Source organism: Microtus pennsylvanicus, chromosome X (genome assembly GCF_037038515.1).
Source record: "Microtus pennsylvanicus isolate mMicPen1 chromosome X, mMicPen1.hap1, whole genome shotgun sequence".
Classification (NCBI taxonomy): Eukaryota; Metazoa; Chordata; class Mammalia; order Rodentia; family Cricetidae; genus Microtus; species Microtus pennsylvanicus.
This window is the reverse complement of record NC_134601.1, coordinates 1,516,490-1,537,986: the sequence shown is the minus strand read 5'-3', so window position 1 is coordinate 1,537,986 and position 21,497 is coordinate 1,516,490. Positions and strand designations below refer to the sequence as shown.

The 21,497-nt window shown below is 40.9% G+C and overlaps 1 protein-coding gene across 1 annotated transcript in view; it reads left to right on the top strand.

Annotated features, from left to right (window-relative positions):
• Positions 1-21,497, top strand: part of Gpc4 (glypican 4) — a 107,871-nt gene that overhangs the window by 60,224 nt on the left and 26,150 nt on the right. The window contains exon 2 of the mRNA XM_075957191.1: positions 12,444-12,602. Coding sequence (XP_075813306.1) covers positions 12,444-12,602 — 159 coding nt within the window. The remainder of the gene's footprint in view (positions 1-12,443; positions 12,603-21,497) is intronic.

Sequence of the window (21,497 nt, the reverse complement as noted above, 5' to 3'; positions counted from 1 at the left end):
TCAATAATTGCAGTAGTTATGCTGTGTGCCATCTGCAGGCTCTGTGTAATGGAAACTAGGGGGAAAAACAGACCTCTGTGCTTGGTGGGAGTTACCATGGAACCCACGGCTTTGGTGCCAGGTCCCCATTTGCATCAGTTGGAGGTGACTTACCCGTTATTGCGCAGTACTGGGTTGTGTACTTTCCTTTTCTTTTTCTCTCCCCTGGCGCATTTCAACCATTTCTTTCTCCCTTTTGTCTCTTACTTGCTATAGTACTGAATCACCCATCCTCCATGATCATGGCCCATCCTAAATTGACAAAAGGCCAGCCACATTCTGGGTAGTGGTAGGAATGTTTTGGGGCCCAAATGATGATCACCGTAATTGCTTTATATGGGTTAATAGTTGGCACATGACCCACAAAATTTATGGCAGCCAAGTTGGTAGTTCAGAGTACTGCGACCAGCACACATTGAGCCAGTTGTTTCAAGTAAAAAAAAAAAAAGGACTGATAGTCTGACTTCGTGAGCAGTGGGTTTCAAGTGTGTCTGTTGGTCAGGGTTTGCAAGCGCCTTTGTCTCCTCTGGATCTTGTGTCAGACACCACCATTCTATAGCAACTCCAGTTCCAGTCTTTCTCCCTCCATCCCTGCCCAAAGTGGAAGTGGTAACACGTAGTCCTTCATTATTGCTTCTCTGACGGTTTTGTGGTGAAGAGAGCTTCCAGTGCACTGTCTATATGCCTGCACTGGCTCTGTGGTGCTGTAGTGACCGAGCGGCCTCGAGCTGGTTATGTATCTGAAGATTGCCAGAAACTGAACGGATCTGTAGGAGCTTGAATGTATAGTAAATGAATGTTTGTCTTTGTTCTCTATAATTTCTGTTTTGTTAGAAAATTTATTATTATTATTATTATTATTATTATTATTATGTTAGATGTGGAACCCAAGGCACTATACTACATTCCTAGCCAATGTGAATTCAGTTTTCTGTGTCATGAATAAGTAAACACATTAAGACCTTGGTTGAGCACTCAAGATCTGCTTTTATATATATTCCTTTTCATTTTCTTGAGACGGGGTCTCACTGTGTAGCCCTGGCTGACCTGGAACACACTATGTAGAACAAGCTGGTCTAAAATTCAGCTGAGCTAGGCCTGCCTCTGCCTCTCAAGCACTGGGATTAAGGGAGTGCACCATGCCTGTCTGTTTGCATGGGACTTAGAAAACTGAGAAAGATGGTTGGTGCCTGCCATTACCTCCTTGCACATAAATTGAATGGTACATACCTTGGATTTATCTTACAGTATCCTTTTACTGGGGTGTTAAAGATCTCAGGACAAAACAAAAACAAAAACCAAGGATTATTACTGTATGGCAGAGAGGGCATTGTAGGCAAGTTACATTACAAATAAAAGGTGGACATAGCATAGCCTACAGTGTCAACATTGATTGACTAATAAGCACACAGCCACTATCAATTCATTGGCTTTACCCCACTCAATAGTCTTAATTTCCAAATTTAACTTGCTACTCGTAGATATAGGCACTCTCAATAAATCAAATCATATATTGTATATCACACAATTAGGTATAAATGTATATCCTCTGTAAATATGTATTACAGAAAAGGGGAAAGTGAGAAGGGTTGCTGTATTGAAGGTAGAGGCAAGAACTGATATGCATGCAAAGTAAGGTCTCTGGAATGTACAGAGCTAGCAGGTGCAAATCTAAGCACCAGGCAGTTTCCAATGACAGTTTGCTTTGTTTTGATTTGGTTATAGTTAATTGTCTGCAACAGGATCCTATGTAGCCCCATCTAGAATCTAACTTCATGTACTTGAAACTGGCTTAAATTCTTGGTCAACTGTCTTCTGGACGCTGGTATTATATATAGGTATGCACTACCACATCTGGCTTTCAAGCTTCAGTTCTAAATGTGCTGCATATTATGGGGAAAGAAACTACTGGAGTTACATGTGCCCTGAGGACAGAAATGGAGGTGCTTCTGTGCCAATTTTCCTAGAGGAGGTTCAGGACAAATGGCCAGGTCACCGTGCCCAAGTCTTAGTAGCCCACATCATAGTCTTGGAGTGCTCCTATGCGTATAGTCTCATGTCATCGGACTAGTACATTATATATCTGGTGTGGTTGATAAGCCCATGTCTCTGGTGTTTCTGATAAAATTAAATAATAGTCACAGATTTGTTCATTGCGTTAGTAAATTACTTAACATGGTACACTGACAAAGTGGTGGTTCTAACTTACATCAGTAAGATGCAGAGCCATCTTACCTTGGCCATTATACTTAAAGTGGAGCAACAGGGTTCCCGGCTGTTGCTTTACAAAATGGAGTAACTCAAGGCTAGGCATAGCCTGAAAGCTGTTGCTCTGGACAACACGGAGTAACCTAGAACACGGTATCCTGTCTTCCTCAGAGGAATTGGGTGGTGGTCAGCCTTCTGTGGGGAGGAAAGGCTTATCTGTCACGTTTTTATGAGGGTATATTTTTTTCCCCTGAGGTCATCTGTAATTGCACAGGAGATCCATATGGTTGCTAAGAAAGAAAGTTGCTAATAACCAGACTTCCCTGATGTCAGGAATCTCCTTGACATTTTCCGACTAGTCCTATCACCTGTCAGAAATGGACCTACCAAGGCCTTGGTCTGGTATGATTGCTAAGCCCGTGTCTCTGGTGTTTCTGTAGCCATGATTCATAGCTTAGAGATGACAGTTGAGATACACTATTGAGCAACAAAGAAAAATGTCCTAGCCAAGGGGGTTTCCTCTTTAAGCTGCTTTCTGTTTGTAGTTGAGCCTTGGAATGTGAGGAGTCTTCAAAATGTCATTTTTGTGTTTTCTTTCACCCATCCTCTGCGGAAGAAAACCTTGGCGATTGGGATGGAGGGCAAGAAGAAAAAATTCATAAGAACAGCTGTGGAAAAAGTTGAGAAGCTTGATTTTTTTTTTAAAGGCACTTGTAACAAATACCCTTAGAGCCTTTACATGTGTGCTTCTTCCAGAATTTCAAGATCACATGTGGCTCTTTCAGGTCATTGTATGGTAATGAAATCATAGATGAATTTGGGATTGGATTTCTCCAGACGGTCTGTTCAATGAGTCCAGTACAAGTCATAAATTAGGATTTGAGTGAGCTTCTTAGTCATCAAGGTATGTGTACCTGCCTCAGAGAATCAATGTCAGGAAAGGTTTTTCTTTACCTGTCCCTAGTTATCCCTCAGGAATCCCAGCACGCTTTCTTGATCCTTTTAGTAACACTGTTGATGATATATCTCTTGGAGTCTGAGAATTGTTGAGGAGCCTTGGTGAAACTCTAGTGTTACTCTTTCCTGTTCTTGTTCCTACCATTGGATCCTAGAGGTAGTGTTTGTAAGTGTGCAAAATGGATGAGGTTGACTCAGCTGGGCAAAGCATTTGGTGTACAAGCAACTGACGCTGGGTGCATAAACACATGTCTGTGATTCCAGAGCTTCTGAGGCAAGATACGAAGTGGACATAAAAGAATTCCAGTGAACAATAAACATAATACATGAGCGCACAGGCACACACACACACACACACACACACACACACACACACACAAAACTGCACAAGGGTGGTCTAGATGCTCAGGTAACACAATGCCAGCAAAATACCCAGCGTAGGTCAGTGCGTGTGCATTGCAAGCCATTCAGTCCGGTTTGGCATAGGTCACTTTGTGTAAATCTTTGGTGCAGTTCAGATGGGGATTGAAGATCCTCAGATACTATCTGAAGTTCCTAATGAACTTGTCATTTAAGAAGTAATATACAGATTGTTTGGTTTCTATCTGGAATAAAATTTAAAGCTGTTGTTAACTCGCCAAAATGAAGGGCGGACTTGTAAAGAAACAGCACTATTTCTCCCAACTCTGCACACAGAAAAGTCATTCTTAGAGAAATATAATAAAGCTGATTGTAGAAATGTGTGTGTTTCTCATTGGCCTTCTCTCCTGTACCTTGCAGGATTAGTAGACCTAAAAATAATTGGCAGTCTTAAGCCTTCCAGAGCTGTATTTTGGCAAGGTTTTAGCAAAATGCTAACTAGCTGTGTTTCTCCTACTGATTGGTAGGTGATGGCAAATCATACATCTGCATAATGACTGTAATTTATGTGCTTTATTATTGAGGTTTAGGTCAAATGACTTCAGGCTTTCGAAGCATGTAGCACATTATATGCAGTAATTTCACTCCTTTTTGGAAGCAGGGAGGATGGATTAATGTATACACTCCCCTACCCCCTGGGATTATTAAAAACCTCTGAGATTTGCTTTCTTTGTTTCCATGAAGCAGGCCATTGTGTGTTCCTCCTGGGGCTCTTAGGTGGCCTGGAAGGGCGGAAGTTGTATAGCAGCCTGTATTTTAGCCTGCTTCTGTAGCTACGTGAGTTCCCATCTAGGAAGTGAACTGAAGCTGTTTTGGCAATGCCTTAGACCAACAGCAAGGGATTGTTTTATGTTCACAACAAATAAAAATTAGAAAAGGGGTAAGGTAGCAATTGAGAGATTAGGGAAATTACCCCAGCAAATAATAGCTTAATGTAGCTTCCTAATATTAGAATTACACCAGGTATTGGTCTTGTTTAAAAGCATGTTGAAAGTCATCATGGTACCTCTTGTTCCCCCTCTGCCATATGCATGTATCCTTTACTCGTTTTAAACCAGCATTTACTTTTTTAAAATTTAACTTTTCATTTTAGCAGAATGGCTAAATTGTTATTAGATATTTTTTATCTAAAAATTTTTTAGCTATCTTATTTTTAATATTTTTAGATGCCATATTTACACGGCTTATTATTAATACCTTCTTACATGTGGAATCACGCAGCATAGACTTTTTCACAGGCTTCTTTTACTTAGCAGTGTTTTAAGCCTCAGTCAGGTTGTAAAATATATCCGAATTTTACTTATTCTTATGATTGGGTATTACTCTTTTATGCAGATATACCATATTTTGTTGACCCATTGCTCTGTTGATGGAAATTTGGAAATTACCAGTGGTGCTGCTTTGAATATCCACATACAATTTGTGATTATTTTTTCTTAGATTTTTTTTCCTAATCTCAGTCCAGAATCCCATCCAGGATCTTACATTGTTGTATATCATATTTCCTTAAGAATTTTTTTTTTGCTCATGGGTGTTCTATACTGGGCTATACATCCAGCCCAAGACTTTGCTTTATTGCTTAAAAATAAAAAACTTAAAACCCTTTTACATCGCCGTAAAAATCATTGAATTTCATCATGATGTCTTCACACATACAGACCATGTACTTTGCTTGCATTGGTTACCACCAAGTTTTCTTAACTTCCCTCTCGTTAGTCCCTTTTGCCCCTGATAGTCCTCATTGCAGAACCCAGGTATCTGTGTAAGGGATTGGCTCTGGTTTGTAGTTCATTTAACGTGATGATCTCCATGTCTGTTTTTTTCCCTCCATAAATCATGTAATTTTGTTCTTTGTGGCTGAAGAAAACCTCCATAGTATCTCTATCCCATTATTTTATTTATCTATTTATCTATGGACGGCCACATAGCCTAATTCCCTGTCTTGGATTTTCTTTTGATGGCTCTTAAGTGATTGTATTTGCTTGCCATCTTCACAGTCAAATATACACACTAGTCAACTACTGGGTATGATTTTTTTTCCTCCACGTGTTACCCTCCTGTCAAAAATTCCTCCTTTTTCACCTAGTACAAGTTGTCACAAATACGACAATGGCTAGAGCTTCAGCTGATTTGGTTTTGAGGGTACCTGTCTGTAATCTTAGTCAGTGAGAGATGGAAACATAAGGACTAGAAGTTCAAGGTCATCCTAGAAGTTCAAGGTCATCCTAAAAACGAGGTCATCCTTGGTGTCTCAGTGAGGTAGAGGCCCACTTGGGCTATATAAGAAAGATCCCTTTCAGCTCCCCACCCCAGCAGCAACAAAACAGATAGCTTTCATTTCCTTTGTGAAGACCCCTCTTCATATCCCATGTGAAACAGCAAATGTTAGAGAAACCGGTGCAAACTCCTTGCCTCTTACTTAGCATTTACACTTTGCATTATCTACTTCATTCTTCCTGTACCCCTCATGCGTTCCTTCCCCCAGCATGCAATGAGTGACTCTTCTTTCCTGAGTGTGTTTGGGCAGGCACTTTGCCAAGGTGGAGAGAATGTTGTGCCTTCTCAATCACATGGTGTGGGCCAGTATGGCTTCTCCTCCATTTGAGAAGCCAACCACCATTTACAGCAAGTTCCATGAGAAGCTGAGTTAGGAGCGTCTGAGAATAAGTGACCATTAGCTGCACCCGTTTGTGCATCAGAGCTGTCTTTGGTAAGGGGAGTAGGTGACAGATAAGCACAAAAACCTATTTCTCTGGACTGTTCGCCACAGAGTGCTGTTACAAGGCCGAAGAGATTGCCAATGTTCAGTGTCTTCTTTTTAAACCATCCATTTCAACTGAAAAAAAAAAAGGACCAAAAAAAACACACGGCAAGATTTCATAGTAACGTACTGTGATTGTCTTTGGAATCTACTGCGTTGATATTAAGACCAAAGAGAAATACATAGAGCGGCTATCATTCGAAAAGTTTGGTCCTGTTGAGAGATTTTTTTTTCAATGCCATAGACCTAAACTTTAAAAACACGCTTCACTGAGTCTCATTCAAGCCTCCTAGGACAGGATTGGGGGACTTTTCCCCCACTATTGAGTGCCACTGGCCCACAAAAGAAAAAAAAAGTAGTCGAACCTTGTACAAAAAGCAGCTTAAATTAGGTGCTTCCTGAGAAAATTGTAAAGTGTTCGGTTCACCTGTCTTTTAAATGACGAACAAGGACCTCTGAATAAGCCCTACAAATACAATATCAGCCCCTGTTTCATAAAACATGCATTTAAATAAGTGGGGTGTGGTTAAAAAAAGAACAGTGGCAGTGTGAGGGCAGGCTGGAAAGCAGACAGAACATAGTAAAGGGATATAAACATATGTATATATCTCCAGAATTGGGGAGGCAGGAGATCGAGGTGGAGAAATGAAGCGGTAGCCTGGGGGACAAAGGACAGTCGGAGATCCTTATCTATATTGCTTGTTTCCTGCTCTGTCTCACAGGGACTGCTGCCTGTCCCAAATCAGCTCTGTTGTCCCTGTGTTCAGCTCTGGTAGCCTAAAGGAATGTGACACCTTTGAAATGAGAACTGTATAGGATGACCGGGTTTAAAAAAGGAGTTCTTAAAAAAAGTGTCTCAATGGATACAGCAAACATGCAATCAGACTATAATTCAAACACCCTACATGCTCTGCCTTCAAGATGAGTTACCTTGCTGATTAAAGTGTAATTAGCCAGAGGTTTTCTCTTTCTCTTTTCTTCTTTTTTTGTCTTTTTAAATTTTGGTTTAAAGCCTTACACATACCAGGTAAGCACTAGACCACTGAGCCAAATCCCTGAGCATGTACTCAGATTTAGGTGCTCAGAGAATAAGGGGAAGGGATGCAGTGAGGGGCGCATTTGAAGAATAAAGTGGATACATTTTAACTGTCAATGTTAGGCAATGAGTTTACACTGGCTGCTCTTAAAGAAACTGACTGCTTCAGTTATGAAGAGAGTTCCTCACAAAGGAAATGAAGATACTCTATTGTGTTGCTATCTGGGGGGAGAGGGTGGAAAGGAGGGCCTGAGACAGCCCAAGGTGGCTTCTAACTCATTGTCACCAGGGATGATGCTCTTCCAGAGGACCTGGCATTCTGTGCCTAACACCTCCGCGGTAGCACACAACTGTGTACGACTCCAGTACTGTGGGATCTAATGCCTTGTTTTGTCCTCTGCAGGCACCTGTCACGTGCATGGTACACAGGCATATGTGCAGGCAAGCCACTTAGACACATTAAAAAGTTTAACAAAAGCCGGGCGGTGGTGGCGCACGCCTTTAATCCCAGCACTCGGGAGGCAGAGGCAGGTGGATCTCTGTGAGTTCAAGACCAACCTGCTCTACAAGAGCTAGTTCCAGGACAGGCTCCAAAACCACAGAGAAACCCTGTCTTGAAAAACCAAAAAAAAAAGTTTAACAAAGAAGAAATAGTCAATTTCATAAGACACATAAGGGCCTGTAAGATGGCTCAGCGAGTAAAGGTGCTACCAAGCCTCCCTCACCCCAAGACACAAAATAAAGAAAGGTAAAAATTCTTTTAGAAGGAGATCTTGTTGCTTAAGTGCTCAGAGATTCTTACTGCAACACAGTTATAATTCAAATGCCCAAGACTGTTGTTGCCTTTTTCTTCCTTCTACTTGTCAGCAGCATTAACTGCTCATGTCCCTTAATCCCCAGCAGCTTCAGTGTGCTTTGGAGTTTAATTTACAAGTGTGTATTAGAGTACACATTTCTTTTGGCCAAGACATGAAATTAAATTTTCAAGGAGCACCTTTTATATAGCTCAGAGGAGTAGAGAGTGAGGACTCTCAGAGGAAGACGGCTCTGGCCATCAACACATCAGCCATGTTTCTAGCTTGTTGGTATCCTTTACACAACACAGGCTTTCTCACCAGCGGGTCACATCTTTCTGGGAAGATCTAATATGAAGGTGTACTAATTGTCTTTATAAATTGTCTCAGATAAATGTACTCTGTATAATCAAGTATAAGCACGCCATCGTAAGGTCCTCTTGGAGGTTTTGGTGGACATGAGATGGATAGAGTGTCTGGGGTGTGTGTGTGTGTGTGTGTGTGTGTATTTGTGTTCACGTGCGCACGCACAAACCCTCAGACCATGTATACTGTTGAAGAAAGGGGTCTTTTATTTTGGTCTATTTTGACAGTATTCAGTAAATCAACAGATAATCCATTTTCCCTGTGTGAGCTTGCTAAAGTTTAACAACTAGGCATGAAAGCGCCTTTAATCCCAATACTTGAGAGGCAGAGATAGGTGGATTTCTGTGAGTTTGAGGCATGTTCTATATAAGATGGCTTCCAGATCATCCCGAGCCACACAGTGACCGTGTCTTAAAAAAATAGGTGGAATAGATTTTCCAAACTCCTGAGATTTGTGTGTGTGTGTGCCTTGAATATTTGAATTTCATACATGCCCAATGGAGTCTTTGTAAAGGGGTGAGAAAGCTATGTATGCCAGGCTAACTTTGAACTCTTAGAGATCTACCTGAGTCTGACTTCTGAGTACTGTGCCGTAAGATGATATAGTTGGGGCCTTTATACTCTTTTATGTGTTTAGACTATTAGAGGACCCCTAAAGCTTGAAAGCAGCAGACAAACTGCCCATCAGTGTTGATTATGTGTTCTGGTACCAACAACCCCAAAAGAGGGACTTTTTAAGTTTTTTTAAAAAATTTTTTTTTATTGATTCTTTATGGATTTCACATCATGCATTCCAATCCCACTTATCTCCCTGTCCCCTCCTACCACGCACACATACATCAAAACTGTGTTTAGAAGAAAAACAAAGGAACAAAACAGAACAAAAACAAAGCAACAACAACAGCAACAAAAAGAATCTTGTCATGGAAGCTACAGTGTGGCCCATTGAAGCACACAGTTTACCCTTTAGTCCATTCATCTTGGATGTGTTCATTGCTACAAGTCATCGGTCTGGTTCGAGGCCTTTGATTTCTGCTATAACGCCAGTAATGATAATGGGCTCTCAATGATACTCCTCTTGGATATCCTGTTTGTTGCCCCGTGTCATGGAGAATCTGCAGTTTTGGATCTGCAGGTTTGTCCCCTTCACATGCTCCAACAGTTCATAGATTGGGTGGATGTTGGGATGGGTCAACTCATAGGCCTGTTTCTGGGCCTGGGTGGTAACCGGGTTGGTGAGCTCGCTAGCTTTCCCTCATCCTCAGCTCCAGAATAAACTCTCCAGCACTGCGTTGGTTGGTTTACCCAATGCAGCAAGGAGCAGGGCCAGTTCTCCCGCTCTCAGGTCCTGCGATCCAGCTTCCCCTCACTCACATCACCAGAGCCAGCTCTACTGTTCTTCCCAGGCAAAAGGGGTTTCATCAGTCTGAACCTTAGCAACCTTTGTAACTGCTTTTCTTTCACTGAGAGCTGAGTTATTTTTATAACTTCAGCTGTAAACTATTTTTTAATCTTCTTCAAATCTTTTTTCCCTGTTAGTAAAAATTATCTATTGTCCATAGCTTTCAGAAATCACCAAGGAAACAATAGTTTGTGGGTGGAGAAATGATTGTTTATTTGAAGATTGCCCTTTCATGCCTCACACATTTTAGTTTCATTAGTAACAGTCTCTGTACCTTTTAATTGCAAATAATGATTATATGTTGTAGGAAATTATTTTAAGGTGCATTACTTTTGTTTATGCTGTATTTGTTTAATTCAGTGAAGCTGTGATTTTTTTCCTCCTGTCTAAAACATCTGATGGTCTAATAAAAGAGCTGAATGGCCAATAGTGAGGTAGGAGAAAGGATAGGCGGGGCTGGGAGGCAGGGAGTACAATAGGGAAGAAAGGAAGAGCAAGAGAACAAGGGGAGGGTCCAGCCATCCAGCCAGTTGTGGAGTAAAAGTGAAAGTAAGGTTTACAGAAGTAAGAGAAAGGGAAACGCCCAGATCCCCCCCCAGTAAAAAACAACCAACAGCATATATACTGAGTGCATGATAAAAATAATTACTCTCTCTCTCATACATACATACATACATATATACATATATATAAATGTATGTAATTATTTGTATCTAGGCAGTAATAATCTAGTGATAAGCAATTCACATACAAACTCTATTTTATGTTCAACACTCCCACCTAGCCCTAATGCTCCTTTGGTGTCTGTGTTAGGGGAAGGCTTGTTTTATGAAAGTATACAAAAGCGAAGCAGTAGAAGATGTATTTGTCATCCCATGGCCCTCTGTCTGTTTAACACACTAGTGTCAAGCTCCCATGCCTCTAGCGGATTTATTCTTGAGATTGCATTTTGAGATGAAGTCTCACCATGTTACCCCTCCAGTAGCTGGGACAATAGGTATACACTTTAGTACTAGGCCCAGATCCCTGAGATTTTGATTCTTTTCAGATTCTGCTTTGTCTTACATACGTGGACAGCAATAGCAGAGCAGTGAAATCAAATCTTGTGAATTTGTATACAGTTTTATTAACCCAGTAAATATTGGAGAGACTCAAGTCATAGTACCTGGTCTGGTTTACTTTTGGGCTTTTCTGAACCTCCTTGGTCATTTTGAGGTGATGCATTGGTTCCTTCAAAGCAGAATTTTCATTCTGTGACTGACAAAGAGCCAAGAGGAGGAGTCATAGGAGAACCCATCCAAACCTTACCTCTGAACTGTGGACAGATTGTAGTTCTAAGAGCATAGACACTTTGTGGCCTAGGTCGCTATACAGTGAGCCATCTGACACTTTTAACTCTGGGCTACATCACTACATAAAGATCACCCTTATTGGAAACCACCGGTCTGTGGGAAGATGAGGAATAAGTAACTACATCACACAGAAGGTAGATATAGTCTGATAACCTACCTAGCAGGTGGCAATATAAAATCTCAACATAGAGTATTATCTGCGATCCCTTATAAAGAAAGGATTTAGCATAGAGATTATCCAATATGAACCTCCATAGTTTTTCTTTGTATGACCAACCCTGTGAAATGTGTATGGGTCTCTGCTTTTCCTCAGTAGAATTCATGCTTTTATAAATTTACATGTTACTTTCCTATACTACAATGTGGACTTACCTATTGGGTTCTTATCACACTTTACAAACCATTCTCTTTCTCTTGAAATATAAACTCCCAAATTCTTTTAAAAAAATCTCTTATTTACAAGAATTATGAAGTATTTCACACAGAATCATAAGGAATTTATGAAAGAGCTTTGTGTTACTATCAATCGATGCTGTTCTTACGGCCCCACAGTGACTTCTGTGGTTAAGCCATCTTAATTACAAAGTTTTACAAAGTTCTGTTTTTTTGTTTTGAGGGTGATGGTAGCTTTATGACTCATCACAACTTCCATTTTGAATTCCAATTCTAACTCTATATAAGTTCATTAAGTTGTGAAGTGGTTAGGCCTGGTCAATTTTGGTGTGTGATGTTTTATTTATTTGCATTTTTTTTGTTTTTTGAGACAGGATTTCTGTGTAGTTCTGGCTGTCCTGGAACTCACTTTGTAGAGCAAGCTGGCTTCAAACTCAGAGTGCTGGGATAAAAGGTGCACGCCACCACACCTGGCTGAGAGCTTTTTTTTTTTTAAAAAAAAATAAAGTTCTATTTCAAAACAACCACAACAAAACTGGGATACAAGAATAATGAGTGTTCATGTCCACGAGTCCTTTTAGATCTGTGCAATGGTTGAGCTTTCACAAAGGGCTTCCCTGGCGACTGTGAAGAGGATTGCACACCGAAAGCGAGCCTTTCTCTCTTGGACCAGCTGCTGGCTAGTGCTGACACAGATTGTCTTTCTACCTTCCAGGTGACCATTTGAAGATCTGTCCCCAGGGCTACACCTGCTGTTCTCAAGAGATGGAAGAGAAGTACGGCCTGCAAAGTAAAGATGATTTCCAGAGCGTGCTTAGTGAACAGTGCAACCATTTGCAGGCCGTCTTCGCGTCCCGCTACAAGAAGTTTGATGGTATGTGTTCTGAATTGCATGTAAGAGGTGACAGCTGTTGGGTGTGAGCGCTTCTCAAATGGCTTCTGTTCTCTTTCGGTGCTTCAGTTTCCTCCTGAGATGTGGTGGTGGCCGTGTGGTTTAAGCAGGCTTCCAGGGGCAAGTTAGCTAAGCAGCTTGCACTGGCATCTGTATACTAGGCATGATGGAAATATGGTCAAAGGGAGTTAAAAATAGATGAGGTTCATTTAAATGCTTTCCTTTCCTTTCTTTGGGTGAACCCTGCATAGTGTTGTTGACGCAAGTCACTGAACAAACGACTTCCTAATAAAAAGCAGGCATCTCAGAACCGTCTTAGCCCCCCCCCCCCCCCGAATCCAGTAGAGAGGTTCTACAGATGCTGGACTTCATATTAAATTTCCCAATGGACTGCCAACTACAGTTCTTTGAATCCCCATAGCACATAGACAGGATTGGTGCTCAGCTCTTGAGCATCCATGCAGCGAATAACCTGGAAGTAGCCACTGCTCTATGCTCTTTACTAAGCTTGGCTGCTTCTCCAGGCTCCTTAAGAGCTGAGGTCTGGTATAGTCTTTGAATGGAAAAACCATAGGACTCTAAACCCTCTAACGTGGTTACTTTCGTTTAATAGAAAGGAAGGAGGCAGATGAGAGGCATTTCAAGCCCTACCTGAAGCCACACCACAGATAACAGATGCAAAACTAGAATATGGGGTCCCAGCCTCCCTAGGATTCCTTTCTGTGATGTTGCTCACTCAGGATTGTTGTGAAGTAGACGTGATTTAATCAAAACAACTTTCTTTGTGCTCGTTTTAAAGGCCATTCTAATTACATGGTACCTTTGAAGCAAGCGCTTTTTTTTTTGACATTATGCGTGGTGAAGGAGTACAAGGCAAATTTTCTAGATGTGAAATGTCTTTGAATATTCCTGCAAAGGGCTTGTTACCATGGTGAAAAGTTAGACGAAATTAGATTTGATAGAGCTGATAAGACAGTCCTCAACTATAGAACAGGTTGTATTTCAGGCATTTGAGAGTCATTATTTGAAACTTTTTTTTGTGACCAATTTAATAAGTATTAGTAAGCTGTCCAGGCTAGACTGTGACGCATTTTATTTGTAATGTAGTTGTACTTAAATACTGTCTGGATTTTTTTTTTTTTAGTGTATACCATTGATCCTATTCACTGTTTCAAGTACACTGTGTGCAAGACGTATTTGGTCTTGTTTTTGCATGCTGTGGCTGGGGAAGGAAGCCAGCACATCACACACGCTATACATGTACTCAACCACTGGCCTATACCTCCAAACCGTTTAGTTTTAATTCTATCTCATTTCTCTGGATGGGAGAGAATAAATATATGTATCTTTATATCCTCCTGATTAACCCAGCCCTGGTATATCTAGCTTTTTCTGTTAAAGGACACATGCTAATACTTTGTGAAAATAGATATTATTGGCAAGTACAGTGTTAGACTCTTCCTTGTCTCTGGATCGCTGCTTTTGTTTTGAAAGCAGCGACTCATTCCTATTCTCATTATCCATCCCCTCCAAGTCTAGCTAATTTTTTGAGAGTCCTGTGGTTTGTGATCTTGCTTTCCCTCCCTAGTGCTAGGGCTACAGGTGTACACTACGTGCCCAGAAACAGTGACAATCTCTCGACTCTGGCATAGATGTGAATGGCTCTACAAATCACCACATGGGACTTTCATAGCAGAATTACAAAGGAAACAAGTCCTGCTTCCATTGAGAGCAAGATGCAGTGGAGATTCCCCATCCCCAAGCCCACCTTCCCTTAACTACCTCATTCCTTTTTTTCTTTTTTAGATGCAGTACACTTGGAGGCCAAGATAAGAAATAAGACATTTAATAAATGCTTAAACTTGAGGTTGAGAGAGATGCTCAGAAAAATGTAAGACATACCCAAAAGCATAGGTCTGGGTTTCTTACAGAGAAAGTTGTAGACTATAACAAATATCCAACTCTTGGTACAGACTTCTCCAAAGAGAATTGTCCTATTTCTGGTTATACATATCTTTCTCTGGAATAGAGCCCGCAGTCATTGCCTATGGGCCTGCTGGTTTAATGTTCTCCCCCTTCTCTTTCCCCATGGTTTTATAGCAGTATATTACATAGTATGATTACAATGTTCAGGCTTTCTTTTGAAGAAAGCTATATAGAGAACCGCTATCAGTAAGTGTTAACATATGCTTGGATTTTTTAAAAAAATATATAAACAATTGCTCTTCTTCACATTCGATAAATACATTAAAATTTACCTTTATAAGTTCCAAAACCTACTAAACATGATTATAGAACTTCCGTTTATTTTTTCTGACTCTAATTTAAAATATGGCAAAGACAATAAAGTTAATGAGTACCAATTAAAATTTGTTGTGAACCGCTGAAATCCGTTTGGTCTGGAGATCAGACCAGAGCTGGAATACTTTGCACATTTTATTGACGTTTTCTGAAATCATTTTTCATGGCAAAACATCAGTTGTCTGGTGCCCAGCGATCCTTTTAGTAGGCGCTGCATCGGATGTTTGATTGATAGTTCCAGGGGTGTTGAGTAAAGTGCTTTAGGGTTATTTCAATTCTCAGAAGTCCAAGGGTAAGGTTGTTTTGATCAAAGAACTGCCCGAACTGTGATAAAGAGGACAAACCTGTGTCTTGGATGGAAAGGGAAGAGAGGAAATTCGGCAAAGAAACAAGATTGGTGGCTAGGGAACGAAGAAGATAGCAGAGTTACACACAAACCCCTGGAGATACATAGTGAGGAAATAGCAGAAGGAGAGGGGGAAATAAGAGGTGGTCTGGCCAGGTCCAAGTTCACAATGCATACTCACAAGAGATGATTTTGAGCCTTGGCAACTTCCTGTCTTAGCAAAGTGTTATGTAGATACATGAAATGGCTTCACTGACCCAGGTTTTGGTTACTGTGCGTCCATTGCAAGAGTGTGGTTCATTACCTGATTTGCCATTTTTAGACTTATCAAGTGTGAAGAACAAATCTCTTTTCCTGTTTCCTTGTCTCTAAGAATTTTTTAATTGGGGGGGGGGTTGTTTTGCTTCTTCACCTCTCATTTTCTGTTGTTCGTATATCTCAAGTGACTCTATAGTTTATAAGTTGATTTGTACATTCTAAGTTGTGTGTGTATGTTTTCAGACCTGCATAAATACAAGAAAGACCTCATTTGACAGTATCTCCATATAGCACTTCAACCAGTTTCCTGGGTTTATTTTTAAAATATTAAAATTATATTACTACTATCGCTACTTCTTATCATCATCATCATGCGTGTGTACAGCTGGTATGTTCATGCCACAGGGTGTGTGTCAAAGTCAGGCAACAACTTTCAGGACTTAGTTTTGTTTCCACTGTGGGTTTTGGGGATCAGACTCAGTTTATACCCCTTGAGCAATGTTGCCAGGCTGCCTGTTCTTTAAATGTGTGTCTCTGGAAATGAGGACTGGCTTTTGTACTTTTCTGTTCTGCAAGCTTTTTTTTCTATACTTGATTTTTATTGAGCTCTCCATTTTTTTCTGTTCCTGTCCCTTCTTCCCCCCACCCCCTCAGCCCTCCCCCATGGTCTCCATGTTCCCAATTTACTCAGGAGATCTTGTCTTTTACATTTTTTTCTCTGCTTCCCTCCCCGCCTCTCTCCTCCCCCAACCCAACAAAGACAAGATCTTCTGCAAGATTTTCTTTGTCAACTCTGTCTTAAAATGGTCCCAGAGCCAAAACTCTGGAGTGACATGGTTAGCTGCTCCCCCTCTTGGCCAGTCTTGGGAATTTTTTAGTAGCGAAACTGTTCATTAGGTGAAGCAGTCTCATGACTATGCTAATAAGTCAGTTCAGTGGCTGTTGGGAAGAATTGCTTGGCAAAGGGAATAGAAATAGTAGAAGGGAGCATAATCCGTGTTTGGGGGGAACTACAACATAAAGACTCGTCCCCCAAATGTCTGCCACTTCGTGAGGCCCATTGTTTTTAAGAGAAACATAGGCTATTAAAGTGATCAAAGCTGCTGGGTTAAATACATTGCTGGATTGCATCATGAAAATTGCATGCATGAAAATGACGCAATCCCTGTGAAGAAACACGACGGCCCAACAACTACCTGAGTCACACTGTGTGCTAGAGATTTTGCACACTCAGAGAAATCTTATGGAAAACCAGAGATGACACCCGATACGAATTTCTTGGGAAAACTCTCTTACTTTGTCATTTTAGGCGGAAATTAAGACACTTCGGTTGGGAGACAGAGCACAAGGAATTGTTAGCCTGATTCTGCAACAGGACCCTCTGTGACCTGGGGCAATTAACTGGGTCTCAGTTTTTCCCTCCATAAAATGAGGGGTTGAGCTAGATGCTCCCTCAAAACCCTTTCAATTCTAAAAATTCTGCGAATCTTTTAAGCATGTGCCTGGACCAGCTGCTTTCGTGGAAGGTCTTACAAGTTGCTAATTAGCCCATCTGTATGGGACCCTCTTTCCCTCTGTTGTTTCTTAACCCCCAGCTACTTTCCCCAGGTCTTTGAAAACCCTCCCGTGAGCCTGCAGCTTGTTAACTTGAATAATAGTTGAAATTTTCTGAATTAGCTTAAAAGGCACATAAAAGACATAATTGTCTGCTCTATCTATCCGCCTGGGCTGGGCAGGCTAGAGTGGCTATCATCACAAGCCCCCCCTGCTCCCCCGTTACCATCGCACACAGGCATGATATGAAGTACTCTTCAGACTTTGCTGAATCTGTGTTTTAATCTCTGTAGTTGATAACAGCTAGTACTTCATTAGGCCGGTAGGAAGACCAATGTGGAGCCTTCAGTGGTTGAAGGCATTTGAATTCAGAGGCCTATGAAAGTACGAGCCTCAGTGAGAGTATACTGTCCACTTGCCTTCGGTGACAAAAATACCTCAGCTTCATGGCCATTGAAATTTCATGGCTTAAGTTGAAATTTTGAGAATTTTTTTTTTTAGCCCCCTGGTCTTTTTTTTGAACTTCGTGGATTTGTTATTGGAGCAGGGAGTTTGTTGCTGGCCCATGTTAATAAAGAGCTCATTTTTAGATTAGAACAAACCCTAAAACATTTTGAATGTTACGGAAATGTATATAGTAATATAAACTGAGACTGTCTTCTGTTTCTGGAAACAAGGTCACATTATGTGGGTCAGGATGGTCTTGAAGTCACAGAATGACTAATGGGGTACATGACCACTGCCTATTTTAGGATTTGTTTTTATTATTTTTATTTAAGCGTACCCGCCTGTGTTCATGCATGATTATATGTGCAGGACTGCAGGTGCTTGGGGAGGCCAGACGAGGGCCTCAGATACCCTGAAGGTAGAGTTACAGGCTGTTGTGAGCCACTTGCTGTGGGTGCTGGCACCTGAACTGGGATCCTCTGCGAGAGCAGTGTATCCTTGAATAGCTGAGCCATTTCTCCAAGTCCCTAGATGTTTTTTTAAGTCTTCACTTTAGATTTCAGTCATTAAGACTTTAAAACAGTTGTGGCTGTTTGAACCTTCACTACACTGTAGTGGGCACAAATTCACAGGCAAGAGTGGCCACCAAGTACAAAGAAAGACATGAAGCCTTCTGGCCTATTTCAAAATGCATTGTTCTAGATCACACTAACTGCCTTTGAGTTTTGTTGGCAAGCACTGCTATTTTATCCTGTGTTCTTTCATATCCATGTGACAAACTAAAAACCTGTGTAGTTTTAGAAACCCCTTATTAAAAGGATATGCTTGTTTATTTTCATTTTATGTGTTCGTATGATTGTCTGCCTACATATTATGTGCATCGTGTGCATGCCTGGTGCCCATGAAGGTAAAAAGAGGTCACTAGAGTCTCTGGACCCGAGGTTACAGACAACTGTGAGCCACCATGTGGACACTGGGAAATGAACGCTGTTCCTCTGCAAGATCTACAAGTGTTCTTAACTGTTGAGCCATCTCTCTAGGCCCTAACTTTTCTTTAAAAATTTACCTGTGAAACTTGCTGAGAATGATTATTAGCGGCTTTTTTTTCTTCAGCGCTTTGAATTTGTCTCTGAAATGTAAGCGTTTGCTGAGGTTTTCATTATCTCATTGGATTTAAAGTGTGTATGTGTCTCCGCTGAATCCGGAGCAGTCTTAGTTTGAGACTTTGCAGTTGGCGGGCAGAAGTTGCTGATGCAGTTGGAGGCCAGTACAAACCTTTGGCTTCACTGTTTTGTTGTGTACTGAACCTGGGCACTTGAAAGGCTGCTCCTTATTGCAGCCCTCCTTGAGGTGGCTACCTATTCAGGTAAGGCTCCATCTGCTTGACAGACAGAATTCCCAGGCCTGTCATGCTTTAGCCCATCTTCGTCACCCCCCCCCCCTTGGGAGAATTGATGGAGCCCTGTGAATTTAGAAATAAATAGGACTCAAATATCAAGTATATTCCATTGGCACACCTTTCAGGTGATTGATTTGGCAGCGTGTTAAAAGATTTAAATATGTTCACATCCTTTGACTGCTAAGTGTGTATCCTAAGGAAGGGTAGATATGTATCAAGATTAATGTAGAATGTTAATATGCACATTACAGTATTATTTACATGTGCACATTTACAGTGTTACAATATTAATTAGACTACTGAAATTTGGAAGTAAACCAAAATGTTTCATGTGAGAGAAATAAGTTTTCTCCAAGGAAGAGCACAGCAATTGCTTATTCAATACCAAATGATTTACCTTGAAAATACACATACACGTACATACAGATTGAACAGGTTATATTTGGTCAACCAATACCAAATGATTAACCTTGAAAATACACATACAATAACATTATACAGAGTAAGCATATTATATTTAGGGATATGTCTGTACGTGTGTGTGTGTACACACACATGCATGCATGCATGTAACAGCAATTAATGAGAAAAGAGACCATGAGTTTGAAAGAGAGCAAGGAGGGACATATGGGAGGGCTTGGAGTGAGGAAAAGGAAAGGGAAAATGATGTAATTATACTATCTTTTATCTTAGAAAAATTAAATAAAACATCCACCTTATTAAAAATGATCCTCCTGGAGAAGCTTTAATTCTAGAGGAAATGTTAAGTACGTAGTGTTACACGACAGTAGTATGGAAGCACTGGGCTGTCAATCATGTGGCCATGTGAAAAAAGACAAAGAATCCAATAAGCTTTTGGCACTTTCAAGTTGTGGAGTTACAGATAATTGGAGTCTTCTACATACCTGTCCTAATTTTCAAATTGCTATGGCGAGAAAGATTCTGTTCAGCAAAAGAAGTACTTATCTTGATGAAAAAAAATGAATGCTGATTTTGTTAAGTGATGTTTTTCTTTGACACTGTTCACCTTAGACAATTTGGGGGGGGAAAAAGAGGTAGGGCATTGAGGCCTCCTGATGAAACCGAGTGAAAGAAGCAAGACTCTTCTGTACACAGGAAGGAATACCATTTTTTTCTGATTATAAAATATTCCTGAGGACAACGGAGGAAGAAGCCCCGTACACTGTTGTAGGGTCAGCATAGTGACTATGGAATGGAATAGAACTATGGATTCTAAGAGTAGCCTGCTGACTGTGAAGTGGAGATCATCTACCATGTTCTACTGCCGCACATAGAAGCAAAAGAAATGAGATCAGTCTGGCAAAGTCACAACTGCCCACACTGCTGACAGTGACCAGGACTCAGAACCCCACTTGTCTATCAACTGACTAATGGAAGAAGACAATTTGATGTTCACACACAGAATGCTATTCCACCATAAGAATGAAATCCTAGCATTTGTGACATTGTGGAAGTACTACATGAGGCTTTAAAAAAAAAGAAAGAAAAGAAAAACCACCCAAGTTGAGAGTAGATTCAGGGACTGGTGAGGGGTATTAGGGAGGAGAAATGGGAAGAGGTTAATCCTTGGTTAAATATTATAGTTGCTTAGGAGGAGAAAACTCTGCTGTGCTATTGCCAAGTAGGTTGACCATAGTATGTATCTCAAAATAGAAGAGAGTAATTTGAATACACTTGCAAAAAGGATTGACAGAAGTTTAACGTTACAGATATGTTAATCTCCCAAGTTGATCATTGTCTAATGGATTTGTGAATCAAAATATTAATCTTACCTCAAGAATGTGTGGAAATGTTATGTGTCAGTCAAAAATTTTACGTCATTGAAAATTTTGAGGGAGCAAAAATTGAAACATTGAAAACAGTCATCTTTGATCATCAATATTCCTCCATCACCACTGTGTTTACTTCATCCTTTTTTTGTGTGTCAACACAGAACACACAAACATACATGCAATTAGAAGCACTAATTAAATGGTTTGGTGCCATGATTTTTCTTGATATGAGACCATGAATATCACATAATATCCCGTTAAGTGATGCACACAAAATGTAGCACGGAGATGATTGTTGTGGCTGCTCTAGCTTCCTAGCTTACTTGTTTCTGTGGGCCCAGAGCCGTCGCTGGGGGCCCATTGGATGCAAAGTAATCTGAGAGTGCTCAGTTCAGCTGGCTAGCTGCGGGACATTGGATGATGCCAGCAGAAGTACTAAGTATATGGTACTGAGTTTGAGTCCCTGGCAACTTAGCTAAACTCATGGTCCGTGAGAGAATAAACACTCTATTTTCTCTCTAGGAGAGGTCATTAATAAAATTAACCTTGGAAAGGGAAGACTGATCCTTTGGCAGCGCCCCCTAGCACTCTTTGATATGCTAACAGCCCCAAAGGAGGACTACAGCTGGCAACTGGCTTGCTAACTTAGGGGCAGCTTAGTAATTTACTATCCGCTGCGAAACAGGAGTTGAGTATGTGACCTTTTAGTGCCCCCATGCTCTTTCAGGTGCTTTCCAGGAGTGACATGCCATGGCAGAGGACAGTGTCTGCTATGGCTT